Source organism: Melanotaenia boesemani, chromosome 10, assembly GCF_017639745.1.
Source record: "Melanotaenia boesemani isolate fMelBoe1 chromosome 10, fMelBoe1.pri, whole genome shotgun sequence".
In the NCBI taxonomy this organism is placed as follows: domain Eukaryota; kingdom Metazoa; phylum Chordata; class Actinopteri; order Atheriniformes; family Melanotaeniidae; genus Melanotaenia; species Melanotaenia boesemani.
Window position 1 is genome coordinate 21332682 of NC_055691.1, and position 22223 is coordinate 21354904.

A 22223-nucleotide genomic window follows, 5' to 3' on the forward strand; every position below is an offset into this window, starting at 1 on the left:
ACATAAACAATATGTGGTGTTTGTGTGGCTGTGCGTGTGTGGTGCCCCATCTATCCACCAGAAGAGCTTCTCCCTGCAGTGCACCATCATGGCTTGGTGTCAAAGCTAGTGAACCCAAGCCAAAATGCCAAACCTTTAAAAACCTTTGGCAGTAAAAATACCCCACAGCAGCTTGTTCTTTCAGTACAAATGAAAAGATAAAAAAATACAGCCTTCATCTCTGCAGAGGGACAGCTGCAGCCACAAAGGGATATTGTACTTTTCCTTTGGGCTGTGAGAAAACTGTAACGGTTTTGCTGCGGGGTGAAGCAATGGGGGCGATGCAAATAAGGTTTGGACATAGATCAAAAGACTTAAGTTTCACTGCATCATCAGAGCTAGAGCACTTCTTCTCCCTCCCTCCTTCCTAGCCTCCATCACCTTTTGCTCACGCTGCTGCATTCCTGCTACGGCAGCCCTGAGTCTTTTTTTTTTTTTTTTTTTTGAAAGGAAGCATTCTGGCAGAGTGCGAACGTTGCTCTTACGTGTTGGCCTTGAACAGAGATGTGAGCAATAATAGTTTTTGGCAGAGTCCAGGTCCTCGGTGGACACTCTGTTGGAGCAGAAAGAAGACAAGCGGAAAAAAAGAGGGACAGGAGGGGTGGGTGGGAGCCAGTGCAGAAATCTACCAGGTGCTTCAGTGATGGTGGGTTCACTCGCTTTACAACAGCACCATCTGTCTTTGCGAGGAGAGATTTACAGCACTGATTAAGTGACACTGCTGCTCATTATACGTGCATACATATCATTGGGGATGGCTTTAATAAGTTGCTACAGTTTAAGCTTGTTATATACGGTCGTCTTAAGCTGTTAATACATGTAGAATGTGTGACTTGCACTTGCCATGTATATATATATATATATATATATATATATATATATACACACACAATTATGATACACAGCTGTACATTTTTCAGAATATCTGAATAACTCGTTTCATTAATTTTTTATCCAGGCAAACAAGCATTATTACAGAAAAGGAAAAAAACCTCTGTGACTAAAAAATCTAAGAGCTGGGAGGCAGAAAAACAGGAATGCTCTTTGTGACAGAAGCACCAAGTGTAACTTTTCCCTGAGCAAGCAACATTCATCGTCTCAGCAGACCTACCCCTCCACTCTGCCGTTCACTTCCTTTTTCTTGGCCTACTAGAGAGAATGAACAAGATGGATGCTGATGTCACCGTGCTGGTCAGAGTGACAGATGGGCAGATTATACAATCTCATTCCTCTGGCCAAAGAAAAACACAACACCTTGCCTGCTAGCTAACAGCCTTCATCTGCCGGCCTCTTATGGATAGCTGAAGCTAGTTGTTAATATGGAGAAGCATCGTTGTGTGGACATACCCCATTACAGCCTCGGCCTCCCTCTTGACAGCTTGTGCCTGAACAGACACCTGCCACACTGTTTTGTTTTAGCTCCTTTTTTGCTGCCCAACCAAGCTAAATCATCTGGCTGTGACCTCGTGTCTGCCTGGCTGGCTTCAAGGGCATGTTTTCTTCCTTTTGGATGGACACATTGCAAATGCGCAAACGGATTCCTGTCAAGTGCTTGATGTGTGGATGTCAAGCTCTGCTGTACACACAGCGGTTTCTCAGCAGGTAAGTTCGGGGCAGCAGTACAAAAAAAAAAAGATCAAGACCAATACTGAAAAACATGGCAAATAACATTTTGGCTTTCAGCCAGGGAGGTGTCAAAAAATAAGCCATGATCATGGGAGAATAAGTACTGATGCTGAAGGTGATCTTTCAGGATTAACCACCATACCCCTGCCTGCGCCTACCTGTGATTTAACATGTGGGCTGATTAATCAGACCGGTACTGAGTCTCTACAGGCGAGACGTTTGAGATCAATCACTCCAGCCAAAGCAGAACGTACAGTGGCTTTAACAAATGGGAAGCACAGAACGGGGGGCATGGGGGGGGTAAAAAAGAGAGATTGAATGTCTTACTCCATGCTGCCAGCCATCAGCAGGAAAAGGTTGTAGATGTGTGAGAAGATGAAGAGGAAGAGGATGGTGCTGAAGAACATGGTCATCCAGGAGCCATGATCCTCGCGGAACATTTTCAGCCGCAGGTAACGACCTAAAGGGAGCATGACAAGGACACTGCTGTCAGCGGCGGATCAAACAGCACGTCAACCTGCTAACATATTCGGCCTCACAAATGGAGGTGAAAGTAAATAAATTAGTCACAGAGATCAATGAAATGTTCTATTCTGTCAGAGATCTGCCCTTTGGGTAATTAAATTACAATAAAAAATAAAAAAAAGAAACACTTTAAAGCTGCAGGAAGTACACATTTTAGATCAATTCTAACATTTCTTTACTTAATAGAAACTATTGTATCGACATATGTCATCTGCAGGATAGTAGCTTGTGTTTCACTAAGCAAGCTCCAGAGGATTTGAGAAATTATTCAAAAATTGACACTTGCTGTGTTTTTTTTTTTTTTTTTTTATACAGACTTCAGGCTTAGAATCAGATTATGGGGAAATACATCTCTGGCAGAGCATGAGATTGATTCGGATACGCAGCCTTCTGCAATGAATACATAATCAAACAAGCTTGTCCTCTGGTGGCAGGTAACAGCAGAATTTATGAAGGTAACAAGGTTTACTATTTTCAACCACTGCTTGTTGCTGCAATCTCTTTTTAATCTCATTGCTCTTGGTGACAAAAAGAAAGAAAATTCAGTACTTTTAAAATTAAACTCTCATTTCTTTTCTGATCAGAGTGGAATGAAAGTATAAATTACTCAGAGATCTGGGAAATACCACATGCAGTGCAATTAGACATGCATAATGTAATTGCACAACAGCTGTCATGTCCTTGATGTACACCCACACTGATCACGGAACAGAAGCCATCTTCCCTGCACATGAAGGGTGTCGTTTACAGCTGCAATCAATCAGATCTTGGTCAAACAGGCTAAAATAGAATGCAACTGAAGAGAAGGAGAAGGAGATTCACGGTCATAAAGTTAGAGGAGACATTTCATTAATCGTAATTGATATATTAAGATCTTAAGTTAAATAAAGTATTCATATTGGTACTAGCAGCATAATTACATGTGTCCAGGGGGACCATCAACCAAGGCAAAAAAATAAATAATAATAATTTCTTTGTTCCTCTAAAGTGAGGGTTTGTATATAGGGATGAATTTTTCAACCCAAAAATCCTATTTCATAACCCCTGCATGCCCGTGGTTTAACATCATCCATGCAGACACTACTTCCTTGGATGCATGAATAGGTCAAAAGTGGTGTTATTTGTTATTTAAATGCGGTGTTATTTGCAGAGGACACCATAGTGGAAGATAAATGGTGATGAATGGATCTACATCCAGAAGCATCATAGTGTTGCAAAACAAACATTTCTGGCTGGGCCTTCAGCCTTGATCTGTAGCAGTAGGTTTTGTATACAGGAAAAAGAATAAGAATACGAAAGCCTTTATTAGTCCCTCAGTGGGGAAATTGCTGTGTGAAACCATATACCAGAAATAATCATGTGATCCCATTGACTCAATGAAATGAATGGAGTGGTGACTCAGACCATTGATCAGGATTCTACCAAATAAAGATTCTTATTCTCTTCAAGCCAGGTTACCCATCCCTAAAATCAGTAGAAGACAACCAACTACTTGCATAGTAGCTCTGCAATGTGAAGAATTGGGATGTACGCTGGAAAGCATTTAAGGTAAAAGCTATGTACATATGCAAGTTTTCTTTGGTTTTTGTGGTCAATCTCACTAATGATACAGAAGCTACTCTTCCAGCTGCACTGTTTAGAACACCAAAAGCTACAGCAGATGATGAAAACAACACATATGCATAGTTTTGGAATTAGCTGACATGAAATATAATTTACATTTAATCAAATAAAACAATAATGCTTATGACATCTCAGTAACATCATCTTGAATATTTTAGAAGCTGCCATGAGAAGCAATAAAAACTATTTGAAAAAAAAAAAAACACAAACAAAAAAAATCCCCTTTAACAGCACTGGAGAGAAAACTTCAAAGTATTTGGCAGGCAGTTTTTTAAAGTTCTCTTCTCATGTGGTGAACTCCAGTCTTAATTAAAAATAGAATTCTCTATTACTTTGCTAGTTTATTCAGCTCTGTTTCTACTACTTATTACTGTATTGCTCATACAAACACACACACTTCATCTCTGCCAGCTGTGATCCGGTGCCAGAAGCGTCCATCTTCCCAGGAACAACTCTTTGTTTTTTCTCTCCTCCAGCTAAGTCAGCATCCCTTTCAGTTACAGCTCCTCTGAGAGCTCATTGTGTTTGCGCCCGCACGTGTGTGCACAAACACTGCCGGAGAGACAGCAAAGCAGAATGCTCCATTTATTTTCCCATTAAAGCCTGGCTGGTTTACTCTCTAACCGTTTTACATGCTGTTCAACCTCAGCTTGCTCTTTTTTTTTCTGCTGCGCACATAAATATCTTATGTTGAGATTACTAAAGACAGGGAGATGAATTACACCCCTGCTGGAAGTTCAAATGCCTTAAATAAGTTAAACAATTAGGTAATTGAGCTGTAATTAAATCTAAATGTTGTGACTATTTAACTCTTTTGAAGATATTCATGCTTAAATTTTTTCCCTTGATGACCTCAAAATCGTAAGGCTTTGAGGGAAAAAGCACTGACGCCGAAGTGTGAGACCACACATATGTCTTGCTCTGCCGTATTTCAGGGCTCATCACAGTTGCATAATTGAGTTGCCTTGCATGGGTGAACTTAATTGCCTCCAGTGCCAATGAGCCCTGGCTTAGATGTCAGTGCACTGTGTGTATCGGCAAATCTGACTTTCAAAGCAGCACGTTGCACCATCAGACATGGCCGCACACTCACAGCCTATATGGGCAGGATTTAACCAGGGGTGATTCAGGACTATTCAGCCAAGGCGTTTGAGTCACTGTCTTTCCCATCCTACACACACGCGCGCACACACACACACACACGCACACATTAGAGGACCCTGATAAGGAGTGATTCATGAGCACCGTCTACAGTGGGGCCTGGCCCAGCAGGGGACAACAGATACAAGACAGATGAACAAGACAGCCAGACAAAAGCACAGGCACAAAAGCAAAGAAAAGACACTTCATATATCTATTTTTATTCTCTCTCACTCTTTAATCATTAAGAACAAACTAGCAGGGTTTTTTCTAATTAAAAAAAGGAAAAAAAAGGCTCTCTCACATTTTCACAAATTTACAGCCACATTCCTCTAAAGCCACTTATTAAATCCTGTTGGGATGAGGTCATGTTCTCCTTCCCAAAAGAACTTTCTAAATCAGAGATGTAGCTATGTCTCCATCTGCTGGTGATACTTGGACATCACCTAGATTGATAACAATGATACTCTTTCGTATAAAATCATTGACAATTATGACTATTTTTGATACAAAGTGGAAAAATGTGGTAATGTTGATTTTTCTTTCTTTTCTTTTTAAACATTCGTGAAAAACACCACTACTTACAGATGCCCTTTCTTAGATATCATGGGGAAATCCCTGATTTGACATTACTTCTTACCATCCTTCAACTCTTTATTTTTACACCCCTCAAATAGATTCCAGGCTCTGTACAGGTCTAGACTGATGTCTGGCTGAGCCATTACCAAAGTGCAGAAACTGTCTTCTCTACTTAGGCTCAGTTTTACTTCAACACTTCAAATCTAGGTCTCTTTTCCATGATGCTGCTCTAGACTCTGACCCACTGCCTAAAAAACATCACCAAAAGTATTACATTTTCACCTAATTACTAAACCATTCAGATATTAAAGGACACAATTTCTTTCTAACCAGTCCAACAGGGCTCCTGCTGGGGCTTCCCTGGGGTCTCCTCCTGGAGGGACGTGCCAGAAACACCTCATCCAGGGGGCCACCTCATCTGGTTCCTCTCGATGTGGAGGAGCAGCGACTCTGAGCCCCTTCCTGATGGATGAACTATCTAAGGAGAACCCGGCCACCCTGTTGAGTAAACTCATTTTGACCACTTGTAAACTCACCGATCTCACTTCACCCTTTCCTCACTTGTGAACAAGACTCCAAGATACTTGAACTCGTCCACTTGCGGTGGGACCTCATTTCCAACCCGGAGAGAACACTCCACCCTTTTTGAGCTGAGGACCATGATCTCAAATCTGGAGGTGGTGATTCTCATCTTAACTGCTTCACACTCAGATGCAAATCGCTTCACCTTCATGTACTTCATATTTAAATGATGTACTAAAAGAAAAGAAACTGTAGTAGAACAAATTAATAACTAAAATCCAGTGTAATGTTTAGGTAATAATGTCTAAGTTTTTGTTTATTTTCCATAAAGATTAAACCACTGTATAGTTGAATTGTACTGCAGTTATTTTAGCAAATTGCTCTAAATGCACCGAGGACATGGTGTTCCACTTCTTTTAAAGCATCCCACTCAGTCCTGATTGTTTCAGGCAATTAGGGCATTCATATTGCCGGCTTTATGGTTACCAGCCTGCTTCTCTGTTTGAAAAAGAGATTCTTTTGGGAACTGCTCGGGTTATAAGACCACAAGATTTACAATAGCATTCCACTTACAGGACATGCAGACAGTTGAAAAACAAACATTTAAAATCATCTGTTTACTGTATTGCACACACACACTCAGACACACCAGTGTCTCAGGTAAAGTGGTAAACCAACAGCTCCAGAAAGCGGTGAAGCAGACAGCTGGTGGAGGAGGACCGAAGTCGAACTGGGGTGTGATCAGTCTCCATTCATTATGACAGCAACACATCTGACACAGCTGAAGGAGGTGAGTTCAATTTAATCCTCAAACACTGATCAGTAGTCATGCTTTAACGCATGTTCATCGTTATCAGCATTCTGCTGAAGGCTTATCTTCCAAAAATGAAATGAATACATCCTAAATAAAAAGTAAATTAATTCTTACTTGATCAGCTAATTTAAATTTCTTAAATTGGCTTCAATATCAACATCTCAAACTCTTAATTAGCAGACGTCCTGATGACAAAGTGTCCTTTTATCAACTTATTACTTACAGCGTAGCTGTGTGATTAATATTCCAGTTGGATTTACACATTTTATAACACAATCAGCACCAAATACTGAACTAAATCTTTAGCTTTTCTTCTTTTCAGCAGGCAGTAAAAGGCAGACAGAGACACATGTTAACTGTTCAGACCTGATAAACTGAGCAAGATGAATGTGTTATCTTTAATTAAGTAAAAATGGAGGTTGACATGCTGGAGGCAATAGATCAACAGTCCCAACAGGTTTCATTGTTTGCAGCAGACAATCCTGCATTCACTTCCCGGATACGGTGGTAATGCTTGGAGACTATGGAGACAGCTACTGTAAATAAAGAGCGCCCCGAGAGAGAGTGGGTGGACATGTAGTGAAAGTACGCACAGAAGGCAGGACTTAACAGCAGAGTCAATGAAAAAAGAGACTAAAACATCCATTAATCTGAAAGTAATTAAAATCTGGGGGTGAGGAAAGGCGACTGAATAAAAGTATTCTGCATTTAGTATAAAGTAAAAGGTCACATTCCAGGAAGGTGATCTTTAAAAATATGGCTTCTCACTTAACACCCAGCATGCAGAATATTCTGTTTTACAGGAGTATAGAATACAACGTTTTGCTTTCTATTCAAAACACAAGCACAACTAACATTTATGTGTATTTCACAAAGAATTTCATCTTTTTTCATGATATGACAAATAAAGAATAAATTAATTAAGGCTTGTTTTAATCTGCTGCTCACTGGCTGTAATTATACATAAATACTAGAGATACAATAATGCAGGTCATTTTAATGTAGTTTTCTAAACAATAACATCAAAATTCCAGTATATATGAAGTCTATTCCAATCAGTCTACTTGGGTCAAATACGACAGATACTGGGAAACTACTATCTTGCATGTCTCAGGAATCAAAGTGTCTGTTTTACTTCAAAATATGAGGATTGTTAAGATATTTAGGTTTAAGCTCATTTGTGATTGCTGTGATTTAAATAAATATCAATTTCATGCATTGCATTCCACTTAATGTCTAGTTAATGTGGAGTTAAATAAAACTTCAGGCATCTACTTTATGTGAGTATGCTATTAGTACATGAAGATGAAATATGAGAAACCAATCAGCTGTAGAGGTTTTAGTACACTGCATTTTGTTAAGACTGAACCAGACCAGTCTTAATGCTAAGCTATACTAGCACTGCCTGCAGACAGAGCCTTGGTTATAAACTGTATCCCCCAATTCTAAGAGTATAGGCTTCATCCTTTAAAGCTATTTTAAATGGTTACTATTTACATAGCAGGGGCAGTGTAGGACCAGTTTGACAAGATCTAAGATAACGATCGACAGTGGCAAAAAAAGACAAACTTTAGAAGACAATACACAACATACTCAGGTACAGTGAGAATCTATATGTCACTATATGTCAATAAGAATTACTGACATACAGTATAGTAATAAAGATGGACATACAAATTAATTTAAATTCAAAGCAGTTATGAATGGATAGTGTCAGTCAGTGGCCAAAATTCTTCCAGAGACAAACGTCATCTGCATCCTCAGGTGCAGAGATTACTACTTCAACATATATACTGTCTTATTTTATGGTCCTTCCTTTTGAAATGTTACTTATCCCAATCAAACAAAGCCGGATTTAAAACTCAGAGTAATTTCACTTTACACAGAGTTGTTTGTCCATGCAGAGACGCCATATTAAAAATGGTGGCACAAATAATTCAGTTCCATGTATATGGACCCAAGGCAAATACACATATACATATATATATATATATATATATATATATATATATATATATATATATATATATATGGTTTATTCTAAGATTAGAAAGCACAAGTTATATTAGGATAGTGATTAAATACCAAGAGAAACACAATTTTTAATAATAAATAGAATTTTCTGTCACTGACATTTGATTTTGTTCCACACTGCACCTTTAAGGCCCATATACTATATTGCTGCTGTTGTGTTTTATGCTGTGATCTCAAAATCAACCCAATTTTAACCTCCTCTATTGTCAAATTCAGCATCAAGATCCAGGCTGGGTTCTCTATTGTGCCGCCTCGTGGAATCCTCCAGCAAGTGTAGTACACAAGCAAGTATGTGAAAAATTACGCTCAGGGAGGAGCCAGCTGGCTATATGAACACAAGATTAAGATGCAAATATATTCTCTGCCTTAAAATGTTAACGTCCCAAATACTACATCAAAATTACATTTACATGCTATCTAGCAAAGGTTCTGAACCCATGTTGATAACCGCCACTGAAGCCAAACTGCAGAGCGTGTTATAAATTGTGTTATGCTAGTTTTTTAACTATTACACAACTATATGCAGCCAGTCATAATGTTGTTTTTTGCTTTATAGTACAGTTTTCCATTTTATCTCTAACATGTTAACAACAGTATGCTTCCTGCTCCCGTTGAGTGGCATGCTGGCTTTTTGCATCAAGACGATTCGTGCTCTTAGGTGCCTCCAACAAGGAAGAAGGAACAAAGAAAGGAAGCCACTGCAACTCACTTGTGTTTGTTCTATACCATGTTATAGTGATCTGTAGTTTAAGAAGCTGCTTTGACCCAGTGCTATATATTGTAGCCAGTTTGAGCAGTTTAAGAGGAAACTGTTGGCCTTAAAAAGAGACTGAGTCAGGAGGCTGCACTGTAGAGCCAGCAGGAGGTTTGGAGTAATTGGTGGATGAGTGTCTAATGTTATAGTTTTCTGGCTTGTTACTTTAAAAGACCTTGGCAGTATTATTGTTACATGAGTGCCAATGGCAGCTGTTGACATCACAATTACAACGTTGTTCTGACAAAGCGAGAATTTCATATAAATCAAAGCAGAACACAAAAATGTTTAGAGGATTTTAACAATATATCTGAGAATAGATTAAAAATGCATTATTATTTGAAGAATATACAAATTTCTGGCGCACGTGACATAAATCCACTGTTCATGCTCAACCCATTCGAAAAAGAAAAGAAAAAACAAGGGAAACACCAAACTATAAAATACCTCATTTTAAGTATTCAATAAATCTATATTTCTTCCAGTCAAATGCGGGGTTTGAATTTATGGAGAATTACGTCTTTATTTTACATTTTAGAAATCACAATTAACTGTTAAAGGCCAAGATTGTATCTTTGCTTAATTTTCATAATCAGTGGAACATTATTAATGAAATTAATGTGGAACATAAATTAAAAAAAAAAGTCTAATGCAATTATTTAAAAAAAAAAAGAAGTAAAACTATTTTTTTTATTCCTCAAGCTAACCCAGTTTAAATCTGATTAACTGATATTGTCAGAAAACATGAACAGAACTTCAGCTTTCCTCTAAATTATTATTTTTCATGAATGTTACTATCAACATATGTTGGGAAAGGAACTGCTCCAGAGCCCATGTTTGACCTGCCAACGATTCAACACCACGTTCTTGGTCCTGCATGAGTTGTGTTGCTAAAATGCCATGAGCTACTAATTAACAGCTTAATAATATAGCCTAGGGATGGGCATTTTGTAAATTCTGAAGTGGACTAGTTGGGGTAGTGAAAATCGATTAGTCGTTTAGTTGATAAGACAACGCTATTAGTGAATGAGTAGTTTTCATTTCATCAATAATGAAATTTGCAAATTTACAAAACTACTTTGTAAAATGTGTATGAGATGGTATTTAACACATGTTTTTTAATTTAACATACTGTGGGCTCTAGTGTCCTTTATTCAGTAGGTAGAAAAGAAAGTGGCTCAGGGAGACATTGTGACATGGTCCCTAGTCCAGGGACTGGTTTGGCTTTTACATGGCAGCTGCTATACCAGGTGAACTAAACATCATGCTCACAGAAATGTTCAGCAACAACAAAACCAGTTATTTTTCTCATCTTTCCATCTGGCCTTCTGGCTCCTAAAGTGTAACATTTCATTGACTGTTTAGTGACCATGCTGCTCTGGTCTGTTGCCTCCGCTACTGGTGAAAAGTCAGACAGAAGCAGTTGTTAAACCTTCCTTCTTCCTTCTCCAAACTAACCTGAGGTGGTGGAGGCGAGATGTTTACTCCTGGACTGAAGCTGCAGCTAAGCTAAAGCAGACACAAGACTGTAATAATTGGCTATTTCTTTGACTGTGTTATATCTTCTATATGAATGCCTTAAACCTGTACTTTTCTTCAGCTCATATATCAGTGTGTTCTTGGTCAAAATCTTCCAGTACAGAGCATAACTGATAAACAAGAACTAGATGTAACTGCAAGATGTCAGATGGACCTAAGTGTCAACACTCAACACATTGAACAGCACATCCCAATCTTTAAAAAAAAAAAAAAAAAAAAAAAGAAAGGCTCCACCTTATGCGTGTTTTATAGGCAATGGATCACTTCTAGAGGCTGCAGCCTCAGGCCTGCTCCTCACACTGTTTCTCAGAACTAATGAGTCATGGGTAGACCCAGGCCAACGAGCCACTATACTAGTGAGCAGCATGTTTGCATCACACATGATTTGAGCGTTTAGAGAATGAAAATGCTTTACGTTAATGACAACAGATTTAATACCCAATTAGCAATTTCCCTCTGGGATTAATAAAGTATTTTTCATTTCTTTCATTTGATGAAATTTCATTTCATTTTCAAATGGTGCTCTTATTGCAACATGACTCTAGTCAATAGTGCTGATTATATTGGGAAAACCAGACATTGCTGTAACCTGCATTGTTTTGCTTGCCTGTTCACCCACAGTGTGGGAAAGTTAATGTAACATTATGACAAACCAATGATGCTGTCTAATACGACCTGCCAGTCAGGCCCCTCCGGAAGGTGCCGGTTGCCAGAAAATCCAGTGTTGTCAGCACTTGCAGAAGGACTGGAACAGCGTGGTTCCTTTTAATGCCTCTCTGTAATGCCGGGCCACGAAGCATCACAGTGGTCCAAGAGCCCAGCACGCAGCAGTCAGAACCGGCTCATGAGCCACTCAGTAAGTCTTGCTGGTCTCCAGAAATCCACACACGCCAGAGTCTCCCATGCGCCATTTTGTCCAGCAGTGCCAAATAACCCACTGTGCATCTTTACACATTTTTTATCCAACCATCAGTCAACTTTCTGAATAGCTACAGGTGGAGGAAACAGCCTGATTGTAGCCTAACTGACGAGCACCATGTCATTTTAATAGTGACTATTAATTTAGAACTTATTTTGTTGTTAATTTGTTTCACAATGACAGAACATATTTTAGTGGTTGAGGTTCTCATTAATAACATATATCTCTGGTTTTGTTGTAAATCCTAATTTTTTGTTTGTTTTTTGTGAGTACATGAGCACATGCAAGAGTATCAATATCAGATATGCCTCTTTATTCATTTTTGCAAATAGCTTTAATAGATAATATGTGATGTAAAAGGTAATATTTGATTTTGTAAAAAAGTCTCACATTTCACCTTATTTCTTTGGTTTTATTAATCTTCTGTTGGTGTCGCAGTTTCACCTTTCCCCAGCTTTTGTGTGTACGGCAAGGTCAGAGTTGTCATGGAGATAGGGAAATTCTCTCACCTAGTTTTTTTATTAATGAATAAAAGTTGATTATAATTGGCATACACCGGTTTATGTATATACACCAACTTTATAAATGTCCCAGAACTTAGAATACATTTCTACTGAGTTTAAACCGATCCGCTTCTGTTTTTCTGCTCTTCCCTAAAACAGTTGGAATCAAGAATGAGGTTAACAGGACTCTACTAAAACTAGAAGAGCTGTGTGTCGTTTATTGCTAAAGCTTGTAGCAAAACATTCACCACTAAACAACTCTGACTCATCCCTGCACAGTTTCAGACCAGCTGGCATGCTCTCTGACAGCTCTGTTCTTTAAACACAACACTGTAAACATCACCATGTCTCTGCACAAAGTCCGATAAACATAAGTCATCAACTTTGTGTGCTGTTTCGACTCAGCAATTAGTCGTGCACATCCCTAATATAGCCTCACGTATTATCATTCCACCTCAACACTGAGCAGGCTCCATTGTGGTTGATGCACCAAATTTTAAACTATGAGAATTTTGCACATTAATAATTTAATTTAAAGTCCAAAAAGTTGGTTCCCAGTGCCCACTTTGCAAATTTTAGGTCTGACATTATTTAAAATAAAAAGAAAAGGACATTGAATTGTGTTACTACTGTTTGCCACAGTAAATCTGTCATATGGCACATTTCATCTAGTTTAGGTTTCAGCAAGTGCCATATCTTATTTTGATCCCATGGATCAAATTAACAATCCTCCTATGGGATATAAGTAAGCATTCTCCCTAAAAGAAAATCCACAGAGCAATGAGCCTAAGGTTCATCTTCATCTATATCTGAGTATATGGCCACTAGCATCCACATTCATCATATCACACATTTAGTGGGCTGCAGCATCACCATGGGTCGGAGTTGTTGGCTGGAAATACGACTGTGTCCCCAGAGCTGGATTTCTCAGTAACTAAGCGTCTGGATAATAAATCAAAGGTGCAAAGTGACAATAGAACTCCCTCCACAGAGACACTGCTGCAAGAAGAACTGAGACGGGGAGTTGGCCAGTGTGCTACTGTAGCTGTTCCAGTAAGTGGCCTGGTAGATTAATTCATTTTGTTATTGATGACTTGGTTCCAGACCAAAAGTTTTTTTTCCTTTATCTGCTCTGCCAGAACATTTATGATGTATTAGTGACAATAATGTCTGTATATTTTTAAAGTTCTAAGTAAATAAGAGCTGAACTGCAATACTTCCTATATTAGTTGACATTGAGGCCACTTGGGAGTAGGCATAAGCTACATGTTGCATCTTATTCCCACATTAAGTTGATATAATTGAAATAGTAAATATTCTATCTCCAGAGCTAAAGATGAAGAGGGAAAATAAAACAATGGTATATAGCAGATGAAACACACCACATGCAAAGATGCCTTCCCAGTGAAAACTGCACCTTTCCTTGTTTTCTTAGTAAAGATATTTTCAGAAAAAATTATTTCTGTTGCTCTTGTTTTTGTTGTTGATGAGCCAGAGCTAGGCTGAATATGTGTGTGCAGCACTCTGTGAACATTCCCTGCAGACACAGTGAGCGTGTGCCCTTCTATTCCCTCCAGCTTTCATAGCGACAAGACATGGCTGAAAAACCAAGTGTGATTACTGACCTTTCAGTTTGTGGAAAAAGGCAGATTCAGGAGGAACAATGAAACTTTTATCCTTACACAGCAATGCACTGGACACCACACTGCTTTTGACAACAGTCATGCATAAACTACAGTCTAAATGTTATCAGTACATCATTACTGTGGGTGATCTTTCCCTACACATGAGTACACTTTATCTGAAGCTAGTCGTTTTAATTATAAGTCAGAACAATCTGAAAGAAAAGGCAAACTGGTAACTTCCACTGGATCAGCAACCTCAATAACTCTTAATTACTGTTATTTTTGAGAAATAATCTCATAAAACAAAAAGACTGTGTCTCAGCAGTAGTATGAATCATGTAAAGATGCTCATTTACTTTTGTTTTTGACACACACACACAGAGTTAAAATATCCCATAGCCACTGACACACACACGCACACAAAAAGCCTTCAATTTAACCACCCACACAGTTTCTCTCACAAATACACACCCAACCTTGACCCCCAGGCATACAGTGTTATACATAAGCCATCACAGCCACAGTAATAACATATGACAGAACCCAGATGGCATCCTGTAGGTCACAATCGTCAAGACTACGGAAAGAGGGATGAGAGGAATGACAGAGACAGAACAACCTACAACATGGCTCATGCCCTCTAACACACACACATGCAAACGCACAAACACAGAGCACTATATCATTGTAACAAATCTGATCAGGGAAGCACGTTTTAACATTACTGCCACCAATCCTTGCATGTTTCCCTATGTCTGCAGGCTGAGATGAGTCATTCAAGTGGAGAAGGGCAGTCAGAGTTTGACTGAATGTAAGCCTCTGTAAAAGCATGTAAAGAAGGGTCTAATCCAGGTGGACAACACACCATTTGACCCGAATGTGACTATTCAATTTATCTTGCAGAATTTGCAAAGCTTTGGAGAGACCTAGGTTAATATATTATGCTAATTTGGGCTCCAAGAGAGCCTAAGAAAGAGAAATAAGAAGCAGTTTTCCTTCTTCCTTTATAGGAATGAGGTGATCATTTACTGCAAAGCCAGGCAGATTATATAAAGCTTTAATGAGGTGGTGCTGCATCACTGCAGAGACTGTACCCCAAATTTAATTTGCCAATACATTTTTAAGACAGTTTATATGTTGTGACTAAAAATACAGAATTAATAGAGAAAAAATGTAAAACCATCTCAGAGAATCATTTTATGCGTGGTGGACTGAAGGCGCAAATTAACCCTCTTGTACTGCGATTCTTATAAACTGTATATGCATGCACTGGAGATACACACTGTCAATCTATGTGGAGACAGTACCACACAGTATCATTTTCAGAGCTGTGGCCAGTGGATTCATTTTTTGTAGAGCAGTGCTAGAGTTCTGGATCACCACTATAACCCTCCATTATTCACCTAGAGCCTAAAAACTTTTATCAGAAACAGCTGAGATTACCTGATAAAAAAAATATACAATGCTGTAACTGCCAGGATGAGTCTCTTGCTTCCCAACTGGTTTACTCCAGCTACACTAATTTCACAGTTTAACAATGCTGGTAATTCACAAAGGTGGAAGGGGAGTGAAATATATCATCTGTGGTGTGTGTTTGGGATTCGTGTTTGGGAACATTTACTTTAGGTAAAATAAGCTCAACTTTGTTTGTCCTGTTACTGCGGTTCATTTATGACCCCGGTTTTGTAAATAATACCATTGCATTTCAGAAAAAATAGTACTGCTTATTCTCATATAAGTTTTTTTTTTTTTTTTTTTTTTTTATTCTCATATAAGTTTAATAACAAATTTTATTTACTCTGTGATCGTATCAATGGTTCATGTTTGTCTGAGTGGTTGATAACATTTGATGTAACAAATTCAAGATATAGATTTATTTCTGCTTTAGTCAGACTTTAAAGGGTAAAAACATCAACGCCCATGTTTAGATATGTAATTCAGAGGTTCATATAGTTCTAATTTATCTTTCCACAAGTCTAGATCTCTAAATGTCCTGTTTGCAATGGCTAACTTCAACTGGTATCTTCTTTATGCCAGATTTTTATTTTTTTTTTTTTCAAAGCATCAAACTGACTGATCAACATGTGGTAACAAAACAAAAACCACAGGACTCAGTGGAAATCTGAGAACAATCATTAGTTTAAACATTTGTACTGGAGATATTCTGATCAGTTGGATGGTGCAAACTTTCCCTGTGTTTTGGCTAACTGTTCAGGATGAGTGTGTAGAGCTCAACAGAATTGTTTTTCTCTTCCAAGCATGAAGGGCACTGCACCTGTTTCATAGATTGGAAATGAATCAATCTTGACTGCAGAAGGTTAAAAAACAAATAAGATCTCCTCCTGATGGGTGCATCTCTCCAGCAAAAGTCCTGCACCTTTCAAGGTGAGAAAAAGTTGGTTTGGTAGTTCAGGTACAAGTCCATTAACCACCATAGCCCAAATCTCCCACAAACTAAAAGTTGCTAAAGCATTGGGTACTAAGTTTTACTGCTATCCAAGAAAGAAATTCCAAAGTTCAATATTTCCCAGGTTGACCAAGGTTTGACACAAACCACATAGACACAGAAAAAGCATTCAGGAGGAAAGTATGGTCAGATGTTTGGCCACATGAAAATGAGCTGTTTCGCTTCCATGACCAGAGATTTGTTAGGAGTGCTCAGAGTGAGATATTCAATCCCAAGTAGCAACTAAACATGATGGTAGTTGCATCATGCTCTGGAATTACTTTGCTGCCAAAAGAAGTTGCACAAAGTGGATGGAAATGTGAAGATGAAAAGGTGAACATGAAACTTTTGGAATGGTCAACATCTTTGGATTATTAAAGAAGAACTGCTGAACTTTGAAAAAATTTTCTCAGCAAAGCACCCCTGGTGGCTAATTTAGCATCCATCTTGCATCCTACCTGATGTCTTTCTCACTTTCTCTCTTTCTTTTCCCCTCTTCTGCCAATAATGTCCTTGTATATTTATTAGCTGAATGAACCATGGTGTGCTTTCCACAGACCAGTGTGTTGATATCCAGTTGCTAGCGAGTGACGTGGTGCATAAAGCCAAACTCAGCTGTAACATCCCAAAGGCAAAAATTGTGAAGTATCATTTCTCAGCCTTGCAACACTGATGCAGGGCAACAACGGTTCCAGGAATGTACATAAGAAATGTCCCTATGCCTTCAAACTGTGTCAGAAACACATTAATTTAAGGTCATGGAGTTACATAGTGCGACTTTAGAAATTACTTTCCATAAAACTCCACTAATTCTACCCCAAAAAAAAAAAAAAATAGTTAACCGCCAACAAGGAGCTTGCTGGCGGTGAACAAAAGCATCTCATCATGGTGCAATCTGCTAAGAGCAAAGATGCCAAACTATGCCTTAAAGTGTTGGGTTTTTTATAGGTTTGCATATCTTTAGAATCATGTCCATATCACTTGACCTGCCATGCTCTCTTATGTTAGAAAGTCATGAATGATGACAGTTGAGGTTTCATCATCCTTTACTGTCACTTCCTATCACACAATAAAACCGACATCTGTCAACTTCCATTTGTGAAGTTTTTTTTTTTTTTTTGTATAAAATCCATCAATTAGTCTTTGATTATGTCAGATCTCTTTGTGAATGTGTGTACATATTTATTTAGCAATACAAAGAGCTTGGGTTTGCCTAAGTCTTTTAAAGCCTTTATTTTCAGAATCAAAGGATAATTTATGATATAAAATAACTGATACATTTTTTAAACATAGTATATAGGACATTTTACCTCAAATTTTTTGTCAGTTATCTTTATAAGTAAAATACCAGCAATCTACTACAGAGTCCTTGATTAGTTAAAAGTGATTATCACAAGAATTTAGTAAGATTGCCTCGTCTGATCCATGGTTGCATGCAGACAAACCACGCCCAAAGACTCACAAAACCAATGTGACCTCAGACTTAATACAAATTCATAATGACAGCCAGTCTTCCTCTGCTTAACCAGAAGTCACTGGCTTGCACCCACTCGATTAGAAAGCACACATTGCCTTGAGTGGCTGAATGGAACAGGTTGTTCTTTGAATCTTAGATGTCCTCTCCTTAAATCACATAATCTGTCACAAGTTATTCATCATACAGAGTTCATTATGTCCAAAAGAAGAAAGCGGGGGAAAAAAAGAAAGAAAGAAATCCAGTAAACATCTGCTTAATATATAAACCAACATGAATTTAAAAAGTAAAATTTAAAATATACCACAAAATCTGGTCATGCAGCAGCTGCATAAATTGTGTGTTTCCGAGCAGATATATGCATCACATGTTGTGATGTTGCGTTCCTTACAGCAAATGATTTTCTAGGCCATCATAAATGATCATTGATGCAGGGTCACCTTTCAGAAACAACATCAGCTTCCAGGTTTGTCACAAATTGATAAAACATTAACCACAGCTACAAATGAGCCTCAGGTAAAAAAAAAGGTACTTAAGCAAGTTGAAAATAAAACATGAACAGACTGGACACAGATTGTGAATACAAAAAAGCTTTTTAGATGCTCAAAGATTTATCTGAACTGTATCGCTCCCCAGAAGTGCCCCCACTTCCTTCCTACATACTAGAAAGTAGAGGAGTTCTGGTGACCAAAGATCTGCAAAAATGGGGCCACGTGGGCCTGTGTGGCAGATCTATAATACATGAGATTTTTACAGAGGGCCTCAGTCTATAGTGCAGCTCTTATGGCCTAACTGAGTTTGAGATTACATAACTTCTGTTCTGAAATGTTGTGCTGGACATCTCTCACCCCTTCCAACTCACCTATCCTCTCTAAACTCTTACAGCACAAACACATAGGCAAACACATTCACGCATGAATCCACAAAACCTCTACTCTGACACAGTTTCTATCACACACACCCACACACAGAGGCACAAACCATCTGTTTGGGGGGTTACTAAAGTGCATTAGTTGTGCATGGCTGCAGGATGGACTGGCTCCTACTGCCTTCTTTAGTACTGAGTTTACTTTATTGTTTGGACCCTGTTCCATTGCCAGAACACTTGTCCTACAATTATGAATCTTGCTAATTAAAGAATGTTAGTGGACTAATACATTCAGTTCTATTTGTCAAATATCAAAACACTGCCTACCAATACAAGTCCAACCATTTTCCCTTTAAGTTCTACTGGTAAACTACAGATGATTATGGTTTTATGTATATATGTATATATTATATATATGCAATGTTTTTAGTCTTTTTCTAATCTTTTTATTCCATGATTCTTGTTTCTCTTATGTAAACGGGTTCCAAGCTACTTCTTCTATTCAGTTTGTTTGTTTAAAGTTTTGCATTTGAGAGTTTTTAATCCAAACTACATACTAAAAAAAAAAAAATCACATTTAAATAAACATCCAAAGAATATTGCTGTGTTTTCTCCATATTTGAAGGAGGGAAATGCTTTGAACTCTCAATAACAATGATTTAATAATTGAAGATATAAATCATGTAAATGGGAAATGTGGCAGAATTAAATGTATACCACAATTAAATGCATTAAATTAGAATAATATGTTACAAAATTGAAACTGTAGGAAAGGAAAGCCTTTGCAAATGAGTAAAAGGGAAAAAAAGTGCATAACGGTCAATACCACAAATTTTAGAACAATGAACAATGTCCTTTGTGTTTTCTGGCCAAGAACAGTAGACACGTTTAGGACAAGTGAAAGGGGATCTGAATAACTGCCTCCAGTACTGAGCAGCACACAGTCACTAATTCGTTTTTAAATCATGCTTGAAAATAATGAGGAAATCTAACTGAAAGTTAACGCTGAACTAAAAATGGATTTTACTAAATAATATAGATCTTCCACAAACAAGGAAAACTACCAAGGAATGATGAACAATAAACTACAGGGTGATTTATAGTATCAAAGAAAACAAAGGTGGACATCAGGAGTTATTTTAGAGTGGCTCCATGCAAAAGTTTCTGACATAAAAATAATTATTCTGCCATTGAGTGAATAATAATGGTGATAATAATAGTCACTAAGCTAATAATTTGATTCCTTAGTATGCATCAATGTGTTAGGTGACAGAATGAAAGCTGCCACAGTTCAGACCCCAGAAAAAGTAGTTCCCACCTTAGCGGCAGCTAATGGGGATCTGAATAAAGAAAAAAAGAATACAGACAGAGGAGGAGATGCTGAGGCTGGTGGAGGGGCTGATGAGTTTTAGTACTCAGGGTTGTGACCTGGTCTACAAAAAGACACATTAACTTAAAATTATTCCTTCCAGGTTGCATTAGGTTGATAAATCTAATGAAAAATTATTGATGATCGAACTGTAGTACTAAATGGCTCAGTTCAACTACCTTCTTGTCTGGACAGTGCTGATCTGAAACAAATACGCTAACAGTTGTCTTCAACTCATAACATTACAGAAATCATTAAGTAAAAAAATACCATATAAAAACAGAATAGTTGAACAAGACTAAATGAATAGTTCAAGTTGCTAACAAGTGATTGAATTAAGTTTATCCATTTTAAGATTGTTCAACTCAAGTTTTGAGTCAGACTTACTCAAATCATTTAGTTTCTTTCAAATAAAGAATCAGAAATTTCATGACAAGTCCACTTAAAAAATTAACGCTGTTACAATTAAATACTTTATTTATCCCAAAGTTACTTCAAATTAACATTATACTCTATTATACAGCATAAAAAAACAAAATATTTTATGTGTATACACACTATATTCACATTCACATATTTAGTTTCTATAGGGGGAATAATATTTTACTACAGAAAGAAATATTGAAACAATAGAACAACATTAAACTTTATTTCTGCTGCTGGAATAACTCGGTCACCAGCAGGCGGTGCGGGTGTCACTGTCCTTGGCGGGTGCCAACTTAAACATTCAAACACAACATGAAATTCCGACATAACACAGGCTGTGAATAACTTAACTCACATTTATAGGCTAGCAATCATAAAACATTCAGTCTTGCTGAAGATGCATTTTCTAAGAGTTTTTGCACAAATATATTTCAGTAGGTCTGACTGTCAAGTTGAACTAACTAAATATAAACTTTATTCAATCACTTGTTACAAACAGAAGGAATTCAAATAAGTTGGTTGACAAGTCTCTTAATTTTAAGTTAACTGAATTAACAAAAGTAAGTTATCACTAACCAAAGGAATGAAGCAGGATTTGTATAAAAACACATTTTAAATCAATTACAACCCAATTACTCTTTTTAAAGTATAAACAAAAAAAAAAAACTGTTGTCAATTCTTAAATAGAGTATTTTAGATTATAAAACTTTTGCTTGTCTTATGTCTTATCTGTTCTAAATAACATGATATTGCAAATAAATGTAGATAAGTGAAGAAAAAAAAAAAAGTTGTCTTCCAGAGGCCACTTTCATGTCCCACCATGTCTGTGTCACACTTGGGCCCGGTGGCACACCATGACACTGAAACTCAGATTTGATCATCATGTGCAATGTGTACATAATAAAATTAAAAAGAGCTATTAAATGGTTGTAGTCTGTAAGATAAGTCAGCCCAACCAACTTTTGTATCAAATTTACATCTTTATGTCACTTCAAGCATTTTCCAAGGAGCCTTTTATAACGCGTGATCATGCTGAGTCTCGTCCCAGAGGAAGAGACACACTGAAACATTATCACAGATACTATGTAGGGGAACACTTGATTCAATTTAATGATTGCAACTTGAGAAGATAGAACAGCTGGTATTATTAGGCTGTCTGCCCTGTACGGGAAAAAAAATGGATGTTCCATTTTTTTTTTTCTTCTACTCAGAGTTCTGCATTTGCTAAAAGTATCATGTCATCATGCACTCTTGGCACTCTATTTATGGCCAGGAAAGATAATCACTCAGAGCAACCTCCTCACCATTAATGCTCCGTACCCTCCAATTTTCATCACTAATGGGTTATTGAAAGAAGCTGGGCGACCAATGATATCAGGGGCAAAGTGAGATGTGAAG

The 22223-nt window shown here is 37.8% G+C and overlaps 1 protein-coding gene across 2 annotated transcripts in view; it reads right to left on the reverse strand.

The window, feature by feature from the left end:
- The window catches only part of tmem117 (transmembrane protein 117), a 47773-nt gene that overhangs the window by 20897 nt on the left and 4653 nt on the right, over window positions 1-22223 (reverse strand). For both annotated transcript variants that reach the window (XM_041996579.1, XM_041996580.1), the window contains one exon: window positions 1993-2125. In XM_041996579.1, coding sequence (XP_041852513.1) covers window positions 1993-2125 — 133 coding nt within the window. The remainder of the gene's footprint in view (window positions 1-1992; window positions 2126-22223) is intronic.